The sequence below is a fragment of the Acomys russatus genome, chromosome 10 (genome assembly GCF_903995435.1).
Source record: "Acomys russatus chromosome 10, mAcoRus1.1, whole genome shotgun sequence".
NCBI classification, from domain to species: Eukaryota; Metazoa; Chordata; class Mammalia; order Rodentia; family Muridae; genus Acomys; species Acomys russatus.
Genome location: NC_067146.1, coordinates 3616417 through 3631624, shown reverse-complemented (window position 1 = coordinate 3631624; position 15208 = coordinate 3616417). Strand labels below are relative to the sequence as shown.

At 46.2% G+C, this 15208-nt stretch overlaps 1 protein-coding gene across 1 annotated transcript in view; it reads left to right on the top strand.

The window, feature by feature from the left end:
- Positions 1–15208, top strand: part of Tbxas1 (thromboxane A synthase 1) — a 141219-nt gene that overhangs the window by 29286 nt on the left and 96725 nt on the right. The window contains exon 4 of the mRNA XM_051152437.1: positions 12313–12409. Within this exon, the coding sequence (XP_051008394.1) occupies positions 12313–12409 (97 nt within the window). The remainder of the gene's footprint in view (positions 1–12312; positions 12410–15208) is intronic.

Genomic DNA, 15208 nt, shown 5'->3' with positions numbered 1-15208 from the left:
GTCTTGTAGCTGAAGCCATCATGCAGGGAGCTGACAGCTGATAGCAAGCTGTTCCCTGAGGAGACCTCTGGGCAATACACCTCAACCTCACTACAGCATGGAATCTGGTTGGGGTGATATTTTTGGCAGAAACCCTTGGCTTGAGGTCAAAGGTGCTTTCACTGTTCTGTACATCCGATTCCCCAGAGTGAGATTTTGTCCATCTAGACCTGAGACTTATGCTGTAAGCTGGCCACCCAGTGTGCGGGAGTACACAAGCTATGAAGGCAGTCAGGGGATCACTAGAGAGGGTGTTCCCACGTGTCAGAGAACGGTCTGAGCTCTGTGGCTTTGGGAATGTATGGACATCAGAGAACAACGTGATTTCCAGAGAGAATTCCTCAAACAGTCCTCATCACCTCCTCAATAGTCTTGCACTCTGCTGGCTTCTTGGGAGTTCCAGAAGAAAAACAAAGCAAGGCTCTGTCCTCCAAGAACTTGCAGAGCAATGAGTAGCCAGGAGCTACATAGGTGGCGTGAGATCAATAGAGGAAAATTCTTGCTGTTCCTAAGTTCTCACTGTGCTGGGAGGAGCTATGCAGGCTGCTGGGAGGGGGCGGGCATTGTTAAGTCTTCCATCTATGAAGCCTGTGACATGCAATAATGACCAGCATGTCAAGACACGCCCATGGGTGCAATAGGAGCACGGATGTTGTAGCGGTAACTAGCCACTTCCTGATTAAATTAAAGGACCCCTCCACAGAATGAAGCTCACTCTTGTGCTGTAACTCTGAGTAAGAACACATGGTTAGGGAGCTCACGGGCCCTGGTGGGGGGTGGTGGGGGGAGGGAAGGTGAACCTTCTACTATCATTGTGCTAAAGGGACAAGGTTTTAAACTGCCCTCTACACTTCCTGCAGCTTGTACACCTACTCAGAGAAACCTCATGTCGTGGATAGTGATTAACACGAAAATTCACAACTGGTCAAAGAGTAGAGAATGTCAGTGAAAGCTCAGGCATGAATGAGATGTCCATCACACTCCCCCACGCAAGCCTCGGAGACTGTCGAGGCAGAGGTGGCAGGAAGACTTTAAGAGCCAGAGGCCAGGGAGTACTAGAGAGGGATGACCTCTCACGGACAGGACAGGGCTGCGTGGTCATGAGCTCACAGAAGCTATTGCTGGCACAAGACATGTAGAAAATCAAGCCAGGCAAAATGCCGTCATGGAGTTGGGAGAATCAGATGACTTCCTTCCATTTTGAGAAGTTAATGACAGTTGGTGACTTCTGGGGAAGGGAGGGTCAGTCTTCTCTAAGATTGTGGCCCCACTCCAGTGTATAGCTCCATATTCATGAGTAGATGGGCAGCACACATTGGACTTAGAGGGCTATTTAAGAAAAGAAAGGGCATGCAGTTGGGACATGAAGTAGGGAGGGGTGGGTTGGGGGGTGGATAGGATCAAAATATATTGCACAAAATTCTCAAATAATTAGTATATATGTATATTTAAATCAACTGCAGGACAGGAGTGGGTGGCCTGAGTGCCTGTAGGATTTCCCTCTGCTAATAAGTACTTTAGAGGGAAATCGTCACAAAACAAACGGATATGGAGAAAAACTGAAGATTTGGGAAACCAAAAATAGTCTTTTCGTAGCAAGAGTGAGGGGCTGTGATTCTCAAACTAAGTGCCAAGATGCCCCGGAGTGCCACAGTTAATCCATAGGGTCCTCCTCAAATACTGTAAATAGTTGTTGAAAAATACAGCGAGGGGCTGGAGAGATGGCTCAGCGGTTGAGAGCACTGGCTGCTCTTCCAGAGGTCCTGAGTTCAATTCCCAGCAACCACATGGTGGCTCACGACCATCTATAATGTGATCTGATGCCCTCTCTGTCAAACATGCAAATAGAGCACTCATAAATAAATAAATAATAAATAAATATATAAAAAAAAGAAAAATACAGCGACATCTATTGGTCTTTAGGAGAACTACTTCCAATCTTGTATGTCTGGTGTGTGTGTGTGTGTGTGTGTGTATGTGTATGTGTGTGTGTGTGTGTGTGTGTGTGTAATATTACATTTTATTTACCCATTCAGCTCTTGCGAGGCATCTATGTTGGTTCCATGTAGCAATAGCTATGGAACACGCACTCTTAAATGCCCACTAAGTTCTTAGAACACAAATACTTACTGTGTAGGTTAACTACTCAAGAACAAGAGTGTTAAGTAATTCTTTTGGCCTATGGGATGCTACAAAATTGTTGAGTCAAATAGAATCCATGAGTCTTGGAAGGAAAACAGAAGGGCCCCTAGGTAAAGGTCAAATAATGGATGCCTATCAGAACTTAGAGTGAATGAGGTCACATCCTCACCTTCTGTCCTCAAAAGGTACGGTTGGCCTTAGTGGGGATTGGCTTCGTAGATAACAGTTCCTCACTGGGAGCCGACACAATAGTCTACGTAAAAGTGGCAAGGCCCTAACACAGTGGGCATGAGAGGTTAGAAAGTGATTCCAGCACCTTCCATCTGTAATATGGAAACTCTAGCTTCTCTGTAGCATTATGGGAGCTGTCATACCAGGAGGAGCAGCTATTCCAGGGGCCGCTAGGCCAGGGAGAGACAGTAGCCCAAGGGGAGCTTCTAGCCCAGGGAGAGACACTACCCCAGGGGTAGCCCCTAGCCCAGGGGGGAGACAGTTAAACAGTACAGGAGCTGTAAACCCTTGTTAGCTTTCTCTGGCCTTTTTGGAATTTGTCAATCTAGGTTCTTATCACAGTTCTTACCGGAGCACATGGCCACCTTTCCCCATGGAGTTCCCTGACATTTCCATATCCAGGAAAGATGAGGTGTGAAGCCAGGCCACCAGCTGCCTTGTAGCATCTTCTACTGCTGGGGAGTGAAGCCGTCTCCAAGGCATGGGTGCTTTTTTAGATGCCTGGTATCTAACAGTGCATGGCAGGGCCCATCAGTCATGCACATGTTCAGATCCCTTCTGCTGATGCAGGGGTGTCAGGCTTTCATCAGGAAGCCCCAGATCCCCCCATGGGCACCCATAAGCTCATTTCTCATAAACAGGGGCTATCTGGGCTGTTCACTGTGTACACTGACACACAATTTCACTGCTGACAAATTTCCCACTGACCTTCACCATGCCCTCTTTTATCAAAGAAGCAGGCTCAATGTGGACACGATTTGTTCAAGGTGACACAGCTATCAATTACAAACAAGTCCTGGCACTGAGTCCCCAAGACTCCAACGCCCATGGACACAGTACCCAGACCCCTGATGGCCTCAGTAGGCCAGCCCAGTGACAATTCCTTCCTACTTCTTCCAAAAGTCACAAACTCACTTCAAAATCCTGAGACATTAAAGAAACAGCTAACACGAAAAGAAGTGCCCATAATCCCCTGCTTCACACACATGTTCAGTGCATTTTCCTCCAGACTTGCAAGAATTTACCAGCTGGATGCCTGGCAGCATACGTGTTTAATAAACACTTCTTGGATATACTAATTAATACTGGACTTGACTGTTACTTATTAGCAGAACCACAGTGCTATTTTTACAAGGTGCACCTCCATCTAGCTCTGGAGCCTGGGCCTTTCCATGTGCTTGTGAGTGACACATCCCTACTCCCACCCCAGGAACAGCCCTATAGTTTAGTTTGGTCATCCCTGCCAGAGGCAGGCCTTCTGGAAGAGGGCCAGGCCATCCCCAAGCTAATGCTCACAGTCTTGCTTGTCATGGTCCCCAGAAAGAAAGGCAGCTGTGCTATTTTGGTTAGACTGGTCAGTTTTGGGTTTTTCTTTCGTTTTTTAAAGAAAGAGAAAATAAAAGAAAACCACTAATTAAGCAAGTCAAACAAGTATTATTTTTAGTTGCACAAGACTTCATTGGTTCGCCTACATTTTCTCTTCAACCAGGTGCTTTGGGGTTGAATAAGCAAATTATTATGTGCATAAATAAATATAAATGAATAATTGGTTGTGAATTTCTTGCCCCTATAGTAGTCAACGTACAACTTGGATTAGTGGGGAGCAAGACCTCGCCTCCTTAATTAGGCTGGAAGGGGTTTCTGGTCCATTAAGCAATAATCCGTTCTCACTCTGCACCTTTAAACGACACAGTCAGTTGAGGAGGGGAAAGATACAGTGTGGCTGGGGCCTGCCTGGGCCCTTTGCACACCTGCTCAATCTGCCTTTCACGGACCAGGCCAGCCTAGGGGACCAGGAAAGCTAGCCAGCCATCTTGGGGAGGGACAGCTCTGAGGCAGGGGTCAGAGAGTCCTTGACTTGGACAAGTCTTGGTTTCCTGTTCTGAACGTGAGTAGAACACTTCCCTCTTCCGTTTCTTCACAATTTAATGTGGTAATGGAGTTAGTGTAGGAAGCTCAGAGCCGGGCAGATGCTGATGGCAATGAGTGTTACCATGAAGTTCAGAGGAAGATGCACAGCCTGGCCACATGCCGCTGCACAGCTCCGTGGTTTGGGATGTTTCTTGGCATCCTGTTGGCTTAACTTTCAAGAGCCATAATTCCTACAAGTATAGGATGGGATTAAATTGATAGTGAATTATAGTGATTGCCTAGCTCTTACTCCCACAGTTCAGCTGCAGCACAGGGAGACTGAGGAGTCTGTGTTTAAAAACGGTCCCTTGCAACAACAGGTGACAGGTAGGTGGCTGCGGACCCCAGCTGCTGGGCTCCAGGGCTCCGTGTACTCACTACAGCATCTCACGAGGCAGGAAGATCCATACCAGTCTGGGCTGTTTTCTTTTGCCATCACCAAACAGTCCAGACTGAATGACTCACAAAGAGGAGAGGTTTCTCCGACTCACAGTCCCGGAGGCTGGGAGGCTCGAGGTTGACGAGCTGCACGTGATCAGAGCCTCCCGCTGACACTCTGTGCTGAGGCCCTGAGGTGATACACAACATCACATGGTGAGAGGAGCGCACGCTGCAGATGGTACCAAAGTGGCCTTCATAACAGAGCTGCTCTTGACGTGACCCATTATCCACCCATTCTGAGGTGGAGCTGCTGTCTTCTAATTTAGTCCCTGAAGGTCCCACCTGGGCACACTCCCTCCGGATGAAGATTAAATCACAGTCAAGGTTTTGATAGAGACATTTAAACCAAAGTGCATACTAACAAATAAGACAGAGACCAGACTTTTTTTTTTTTTTTTAAAGAAAGCTTCCTGAAGGCAGAATGACACTGTACTACATGGGATGGGAAGGTAGCTTCCTTCTTGAGGAGAAGAGGTGGGCAGACTCACATGGTGGGGCCATCGCAGACTCTAGAAAGGAAGGCCGGCCTGCATAAGTCAAATACGTTTTTCTCTATTTAAAGATCTTGCCAGGAGCTCCTCAAACTATGGATGAGCATTTTTATAAGCATAAATTCACAAGATTACACAATTTACATGTAAAATGGGGCCAGTTTCCTCCTGAGGTTCATAAAGCAGCTCTGAGGCAATTCTAAAGGAATTGTTGCAAAATTGGTTTTAGCATTAGTAATATCACTAGAAAAATACGGAAAGACTCCCATGGTGGTCCCTTCCACCAGAATACACAAGTATTATTTTGTGTGTGCGCGCTGTGTGTGCGTTATTTTTAATCCAGAGGGTGCACAAAATTATTTTGATCATAAGAAACTCAACACAAATATCTTGCCAAAATACGCATGCCCCCCACAGTCTAACTGGTTCTCTTTTACATCTAAGGATTTAGGGAAATGAAAACGGGTGTGCCTGCTCAGACACAGATCAAGATCTGTAATGTGGAGTCCCAGTCTGTTCACTGTCAAGGACAGCAGAACCCCCTGCGAGCTTGTTAAAATAAGAGGTGACTGGTCCCACCCCTGCCTGAAGACTAGGGCCTGCTGGGCCCGGGTGGGACCCTCTTTCCTTGAATACTCCCTTCTTGCCTTTGGCCAGCTGTTGAGCTTCCGAGCTGGCCTTGGAGGGTGGCCACATCCTCTGGCATCAGAACCTGAGAGGTGGCACTTACCTAGGTTTCTGGTGTCCACCCGAGCTTGGTAGGAAAGGCTTGGCTGGAAACAGGCCTATTTCTTTAAACTTTACTAACTTCCTGAATGACTTGTAAACCATTATCTTAGCTTGAAAGAATTACAGATAAACAGGGATTTGCAAGTAAATAAATAAACAACAGCAACAACAACAACAAAACCACAGGGAGATGCAGTGCCTTTTTAAACTAGTGGGACCTACACCACATGGAGGTAAAATCAGAGCGTGTTATCAGAACCAGCAGGTGGAACATGGTTCACGCACAGAGACTATTCAGATTTTAACTAAGTATATCTGCACATATGAGCGGGTATGGCTAGCATATATATGTACATATCTATTTCTCCGCTACTATCGCAGTTTCAACTGCTCCAGTCAAGTTGTTCATGCATATTTCTCTTGCTTCTTTGTTCAGGGGAAAAAAACAGTTATTCTAAATCTTTTGTCTTTCCTCAAACTTTGGAGTAAGTTTGTCCACGCTCATATTAATTCTTAGCAGGAAATGCATCCTCATAGGCTTAGATGTTTGAATACTAAATACTTGGTTCCTGGGAGGTGGTGCTGTTTGGTGAGGCTTAGGAGATGGGGCCTTGCTGGAGGCAATATGTCACTGGCTGGTTTTAATAAGACGAAGTTGGAGGTGCTTTGGAGGTGTAAACTCTTCCACCACTTCTGGTTAGCTCTCCTCTGCTTTGTGCTTTCAGTTGAGTTCTCAGCTTCCTGCTCTGGCTGCCGCGCTTCCATGCCATAAAGGGCTCTTAGCCTTCTGAACCATAAGCCACAGTCAATTCCTTCTTATATGAATTGTCTTGGGCATGGTGTTGCATCACAGCAATAGAAAAGTGTGTGTGTGTGTGTGTGTGTGTGTGTGTGTGTGTGTGTGTGTGTGTGTGTAGGTCAAGGCAAACATATGAGAAACAGTTCTCTCTTTTCACCATGTAAGTCCTGTGGGTTTAATTCAGGTGCTCATAGCTGCTGAGCCATCTTGCTGGCCTTGTTTTTTTTTTTTTCCTTCTTTTCTTTCTTATTTGTTTGTTTGTTTATTATTTATATAGTATTCTAGCCAGCAGACCAGAAGAGAGTATCAGATCTCATTCTAGATGGTTGTGAGTCACCATGTGGGTGCTGGGAATTGAACTCAGGACCTCCGGAAAATCAGCCAGTGCTCTTAACCTCTGAGCCATCATTCCAGCCCCTTTCTTTCTTTCTTTCTTTCTTTCTTTCTTTCTTTTCTTTCTTTCTTTTTTTAAAAAATGAAACAAAGTTGGGATTTATCAAGTAAAGAAGAAATTTTGTTAGGTAAAGAAAAGTGGAAGTTGATTAAGAACAAAGATGACAGATTCTGCGGGATGTAATTATTTTTACACATTGCTGGTTTTGACTTGTTGAAGATTTCTGTGTCTAGGACACATTCGACACTAGTCTACAGCTCTCTTGTACTGTCTTTGGCTGGGTGTTACAGTGATACCATCCTCAGACATGAAGCTAGGCCTTGTTTCAAGCTTTTAATTTCTAGAAGAAATTGTGAAGATTATTGTTTGTTTGTAAATGTTTAGAAGAGTTCTCTACTAAAAACCATCTGGGCCTGGATATCCAGGAAATTTAAAATTATGAATTCAATTTTTGTGGTCACAGGACTGTTCAAACTGTCATTGTATTTTTCTTTTATTAGTAATATTTTTATCAGCATGAAAAGCAATAGGATCCACGGCAGCATTTTCATATGTACCTTATTAATCCTCTGCCACTCCCTTTCCTGTCCATCTATGCCCCTTCTTGCGGTTCTTCCTTTGCCTAGTATGTGCGCATATGTGTGGGAGTCTGCACAGGCCAGAGGAGGGCTTCAGACTACAGGTGGTTGTGAGCTGCCACATGGCTGCCAGGAACCAAACCCTGTCCTCTGCAAGGGCAGCAAGTACACCTAACAGTTGAGCCGTCACACTCTATTTATTAAAATGTTTATTATTATTTTATGTCATGTTCTTAGTAGTTGCATAAATAGTTTATCTTGGTCTATGAGTATGGCTGCCTTGCCACTTTGAGGGACATGTAGAAATCTTCCATGTTGGTCCTCTCCCCTCCTTCCTTAAGAGTGTAACAGTCTCCAGCTTTTCCTCCAAGTACATTGATTGAAGTTCATTACATTTTAGCTCTTGCTTTAGTCATCAAGCATACTTTAAGAAGAGGATGAGCAGAGGGCTAGCCTGTGACATTGTACCCATTTTACAAGGGATAGCCTGCTGTGTTTAACCCATTCTGTGAGGGATAGCCTGCTGTGTTTAACCCATTCTGTGAGGGATAACCTGCTGCTGTGTTTAACCCATTCTGTGAGGGATAGCCTGCTGTGTTAAACCCATTCTGTGAGGGATAGCCTGCTGTGTTTAACCCATTCTGTGAGGGATAACCTGCTGTGTTTAACCCATTCTGTGAGGGATAACCTGCTGCTGTGTTTAACCCATTCTCTGAGGGATAGCCTGCTGTGTTTAACCCATTCTCTGAGGGATAGCCTGCTGTGTTTAACCCATTCTGTGAGGGATAGCCTGCTGCTGTGTTTAACCCATTCTGTGAGGGATAGCCTGCTGCTGTGTTTAACCCATTCTGTGAGGGATAGCCTGCTGCTGTGTTTAACCCATTCTGTGAGGGATAGCCTGCTGTATTTAACCCGTTCTGTGGTCTTTGTTTTGTGAAGTTTATTTCTTACCATTACACTTCTCACTGGAGAACCTCCTCTAGCCTTCCTTAGAGGGTAGATCTGCTAGTGATAAATTCTCATACTTGCTCTTCAACTTCAAGTGCAATTTCTAAGCCTGTTTCCTGAAAGGTAACTCTCACCAGATAGATAATGGAAAAGTCTTCGCTTGTACCAGGTGACAATGTGCCCATTCCTTCTGGCCTCCGTGATCTTCATCTGTGTATGTGCATGTGCTTGTGCGTGTGGACATGTATATGTGTGTGTGTGTGTGTACTCATGTGTGTGGAAGTCAGAGATCGATGTTCCATGTCTTCCTCTCTCTCTTACTCAACTTTGTATTTTGAGACGGGGTCTTTCAGTAAAATTGGACCTCACTGACTGACCAGACTGGCTGGCCAGGAAGGCCCAAGGGTTCTCCTATCTCTGTCTCTCCAGTGTGGGGATTACATGTGCGCACTGTCATGCCCGGTTTTCCCCCATGGGTACTGGGAATCTGATCTCAAGTTCAGTAGGGAGCATGCCAACTGAGTCATCACTCTAGTCCCCTTGTTTCCTTGGTCTCTCTCCATCTCTCTGCCTCCCTCTTTCCCTCCCGTACCTTGTGTGTTATTCATATGTGTGTTGGGATACATGCACCTGTGTATGCAGAAACCAAAGGATGACTTGAGTTGCTCTCACGCTCTATCTTGTTCCCTTACGACGGGGTCTCTCACAGAACTTGGAGCTAAGCCACCCCAGCCATCCTCCTGGATCCATATACTGGGTTTATAGAAACACTCTGCCACAGCAGGCTTCTTACATAGAGTTGGGCATCTGAATCCTCATGTTTGCGCCAGCACTCTTAACCTGCAGAACTATCTCATGACTCTCAGTCTCTATGATTTCTGATACGAAATTTGCTGCCCTTTGAATTAATATTCACAAGATACCATTTAAAAAGACTCTTCTTCTTTTCTTTTACCATTTTTCTCCCAGCAGCAGCTCAGTTGTGATATGTCTCGGTGTGTGTTTCTGTGTTTACCCTATCTGAGGTTCATTGGCTTCTTGAATTTTTAACGTGGTCTTTTTTCAGGCTAGGGGGGTTTTCGGCTGGCATTTCCTCAGGGGAAGGTGGTTTAATGTACACTGTAAGTCCAAGAAGTGCTCCTCCAGGTAGAGGGAGGAGTAGAAACCCTCCTCCATGTGGACAGAGCCTGAAGTGCTCCTCCCTCCTCCACGTGGACAGAGCCTGAAGTGCTCCTTCTTGCCAAGGCATCTCTAGCTTCCTTTGGTTCCCAGAAGATTCCGTGACACCTGCCATGGATTTTATAAAAAGTAGCGACTTATGGCTGGACTGGGTTATTTTCAGCATTCTTGGTTAAAAATAGTAAGAAACAAGTTGGTGGCCTTTCTTTTCGTGTGCCACATCTATTGAATTCCTGTGGTCCAAAGACTTCCCTAACAATTTTCTAAAATATAATCACTTGGTTGAGCAATTTTCTGAGTGCCTAATGGATGCCAGATTGGTTTTTTTTTTCTTAAAAAGTGTGTGTGTGTGTGTTACTGTGTACCTCACTCAAGTATTTTGCACATGTACATGTGGGTGCACATGTACATGAGGGTGCAAGCATGTGGAGGCCAAAGACCAATGTTGGGTGTCACTTTTAATCACTCTTTCCTTTATTTTTTTTTAAGACTCTCACTGAATCTGGGGTTCACAACTGGTGGATTCTGGGATGGGGAGCAAGGCAGGAACTGCCAGGGGGATGGACACTTCAGGGGGCAGTGAGAGAGAAACAGACTCCTCAGGGGTAGGGAACAGAGGCTACTTAAACCTTTGGGGAGTGGGTAGAGGCTTTGGGGAGGAGTGTCCGTCATTGGCTGGGGCTAAGGTGCTGGGAATGCCTTATTTGCACGAAGAGGAAGTCCAAGGGCTTTCTGGACAAGACCTTATAAGGAGAGAGAAAGCTTAACTTGTAACCTGGCTGCCAGGCTATGTGACTACCTCACAGGTGGTAGAGGTGGGAGTTGAAAGGCTATGTACACTATGTGGCCCAGAACAAGGAGGGATCAGTCCAATTCCTGCTGGTCTCAAGATGAGATTTTCAGGGTTTGGACACACTACAACCTCACTCCCACTCCAGGCTAACTTCCTCAGTTGCATGGCTCCCTGGCCCTACAGACGGACAGTGATTCTGAGACTCTATCTGTCTCTGTGACACTCTCCCAGCTCTGAGGTTCTGGAAGCACACTGTCACGCCCAGTTTTCTTCACACGAATGCTGGGGCTCTGAACTCACATTTATGTGATGGCTACTTTGCCGACTGCACCACCTCACCCGCCCCTTTCTTCTTATTTGGTGAAGGGAAAAAGAATGTTATAATGAACACCATTTTGGCTTATGAAAAACTGAGTTAGATGCCTTTAATCCCAGCACTTGGGAGGCAGAGGCAAGCAGATCGCTGTGAGTTCGAGGCCAGTCTGGTCTACAAAGCTAGTCTAGGGCAGCCAAGGCTACACAGAGAAACCTTGTCTCGAAAAAAACAAAAAACAAACAAACAAGAACTGAGTTAGAATCCTAGTGCAAACTCAGATGCTTTTTTAATGTGGTTCCCTTTTAAAGACTGGCCCATGCTGCTCTGAACGGGCCAGCCAGCTGGTTACACCCTGCAAGCATGCCTGGCCCTGCTGCCCCAGCATTACTCAGTTTTACTTTGCACAGTTAGTCTCCAGTCGCTCACAGTGATACCCAAACAGGTGAGACCCTGACCTAGATTAACCCTAACTCCTTTGCCCAACCCACTTGCACCTCTTCGCCCATCCACCTACTTGGACCAACTGTGGCTCATCTTCAGTAACTCAGTTTGGGAGGCAACTCTGGGATTCTTCATGCTACCCTCCAGGCTTTGAGCTAGGTGTCCCTCTGATGTCACTCACACCAGCCAGAGCATCTTGCTGTGTGCTAATTGCCATCCTGTTACTCCCATCAGACCATGAGCCCCTAGGAGGTAGGGACTGGGTCTTGGTGGCTTGGGTCCTCCGTCCATCCATGAACCTCAAGGATGTGTGTAAGCACTTCCTCCAGCCAGAGCTCAGCAGCAGCACGTGACTGCCTGAGGCCATCCTCTGCTTCTCAGGAGCACAAAGTTCAGCTTCTCTAAAGCAGGGTTAATCATTCCCATATTCTCTCAAGCAGCTGCTTGTTTGCTCTGTGCAGAATTAGTATAAATGTTTTTGTTCTAAAAATGCCAGCCTCTTGTGTTTGGAAAACTCTGCCATTTCCCCTCCATCTTACTGTTGGGTCTCCGGAGCCCTTGTTAGTGTGTTGACATTTATCGACCTGTCTTTCCTGTTGGCCCATAAACTCCGTGAGTCAGGGACGGTGTCTTATTTAAATTTCCAGTTCTGGGACAAGGTGGCAGTCCACAAGTGTTGATGGGAAGAGCTTTGGTGGCACCTTTTCATGGATCTACTATTGCTCACCATCAGAGCTTGAGCTCCCCGGTATCGATGTATTTACTCCACCCTTCATTTTAAACCACTGTGAGTTCTTTCTAGAACTAGGGGGAGGGGGTGGTTTTAGGAGAAATGAGTAAAAATGCCGTATTTTAAAGCAGCTGGTTTGATCCTTCCTAGGTACTATCTTGGCCGTCGGATGTACATTGTCATTTCTGAGCCATCCATGATCAAGCAGGTGTTGGTTGAGAACTTCAGTAACTTTTCCAACAGAATGGTATGTGGTCTCCTCTCTGTGTATGGGTGGGAGTGGGGTCACCCTCATGGCTTTGGGGGAGGAGTGGCTTGTGATGCTTAGGAAGAGGAAACCTCAGGAGAGGGTTTGCCTCCGTCAGATTGGCCTGTGGGCAGGGGGACATTTTGTTGACTGTTGGTTGACGCTGGATGCCCCAGCCTACTGTGGGCAATATCATCCCTAGACAAGTAGCCCTCGGTTATATAAGCAAGGTAGGTGGAAGCAAGCCAGTGAGCAGGGTTCTTCCATGGTTTCTGCTTCGGCTCCTGCCTCCAGGTTCCTGCCTTGAGGTCCTGCCCTGACTTCCACTGACAATGGAAGCTGTAAACTGGAATAAACCCTTTCCTCTCCAAATTGCTTTGGGTTACAGTGTTTATTACAGCAAGAGGTTATTAGCTATTGTCACTGTGCTGTGATAAAACACCACAGTTCAAAAGCAACTTATAGAAGAAAGAGTTTACTTCAACTCACAGTTCTAGAGGGATCAGAGTCATCACTGTGGGGAAGGCGTGGCATCCAGCAGTAGACACGGTGGCCAGATAAGGAAGCTGAGCGCTGACATGGTCCAGTGTAAGCAAGAAGCAGAGAGAAAGCAGGGAGTGAGGTGAGACTATAAACACTCAAAGCTCCACCCCCGACACACACACACACACACACACACACACACACACACACACACACACAGATGTACTTCCTCTAGCAAGACTTCACAAAGACTCCACAACCTTGCCAAGCAGCACCAGTGACTGGGGACCAGTGTTCAAACAGCCGAGCTTCTGACGGCATCATCATCATCATCCATACCATCACAAACAAGAAGCCAGTTAAACAGGCTTCCCTGAGCCAGGACTCTGCCCCCCTTAGGACTTAGCTTCCCAGTAAACACAGGGCTTCGGCAGATGCCCAGAACCGCTGCAAAAATGACGTTTACACCCAAGAAAACTAGAGTGAAGGAGAAGTTGGAACTAGTGGAAATGCTGAAGCCAGGAGAGTGAGCCTAGCTGTGTTCAAAGCTAGATCACCCACGGGGCACAGGCTGTGTGGCTGAGAAATACCAAGCAAGGCTAATAAACACCAGCGGGAGAGCACACTGTGAGGGGCTGGACTCACATCTTGCTCAGGAACCATGAAAGCTAAAGAGGAAAGATAACCAACACCAGTAAGGAAATTAGCCCCCAAATATTAACAGCAGGAGACTCCCGAGGACCCCTGCACCAGTTCAAGTCCGCAGCTCACTTCTGCTTCTTACTTTTAATGAAAAAAAAATTTTTTTTTAAATCCAAATAAAAGAAATGTCAGTGCTTAATGTTGCCCATATTTTCCCAAGGTGAGGAGACAGAAATTCTAAGAAAGTTAGCGACCTTCATGTTGATTCTTAGAAAGTCTCGGGTGAATGAGTGAACAGGTGCTTGAGTGAATTTCAACAACCACAGTATCAACCATTCTTTACAGGGTCAAATTAGAAAGTGTGTGTGTGTGTGTGTGTGTGTGTGTGTGTGTGTGTGTGTGTGTGTGTATCTGTGTGTGTGTGTGTGTATCTGTGTGTGTGTGTGTCTCTGTGTGTGTGTATGTGTGTCTATGTGTGTGCGTGTCTGTGTGTGTATCTGTGTGTGTCTGTGTGTGTGTGTGTCTGTGTGTGTGTGTGTCTGTGTGTGTGTCTGTGTGTATCTGTGTGTCTGTGTGTGTCAATATCTGTGTGTGTGTCTGTGTGTGTCTGTGTGTGTGCCTCTGTGTGTGTCTGTGTGTGTGCCTCTGTGTGTGTGTGTGTGTCTGTGTGTGTGTCTGTGTATGTGTCTGTATGTGTATCTGTGTGTGTGTCTGTGTGTGTATCTGTGTGTGTTTCTGTGTGTGTCTGTGTATGTGTCTGTATGTGTATCTGTGTGTGTGTCTGTGTGTGTATCTGTGTGTTTGTGTGTGTGTCTGTGTGTGTGTCTGTGTGTGTGTCTATGTGTGTGTATCTGTGTGTGTGTCTATGTGTGTGTATCTGTGTGTGTGTCTGTGTGTGTGTGTGTGTGTGTAGGTCAGAGGACAACCCCAGCTGTCTGTCTATTCTTGCCTCCCACCTTGTTTGAGGCAGAGGCGACTAGCTGGCTGGTGAACTTCTAGGAATTCTCCCGCCTTCACCTCCCATCTCGCTGTATAGAAACACTGAGATTGAAGAAACACTACTGGCTCTGACTTTACAGGGTCTGCGAATCCAAATGCAGGTCCTCACACTCACACAGCAACAAGCATTTTAGCCACTGAGTCCAGCCCTTTCTGTAGGTCACTACCACAACAGGGGACTCCCGCCCAAACTTCACCTACCATTCTTGCAGAGATGGTACGTAATGCACTCATTTAAAAAAAAAAAAAAAAAAAATTTGGCAACCTTGTGCACACCTGCCATACGCCAGGCACCATAAGGATGCTAATTGTAAAAAGAAGGAAGAAAACAGCATCTAGTCCTCAGGTCTTGTGAAGGGAGCAGCCCAGTGGAAACATTTACAGCAGCCACAGGGAGGCTCAGTGGGGAGTGCAGAGTCCTTCAGGGTCCAGGTGGGAAAACTCACTTAAGGCTGCCTGTTGCTTGGGATGGGGTTCTAAAATGCTAGGCATTCTCCTGCGTTCTTGACTGGCTGAGCAATCCAGAGTGGGGTTTTTTGATCATCATGAGAATACATGAGAGGCAGACAGACAGATTCATCAACTAAAAGCACTTGCTGCTCTTGCAGAGGAGCTGGGTGTGGTTTTTCAGCATCCACATTTCAGTGCACGATTTCCTTTAATTCCAGTTCTAAC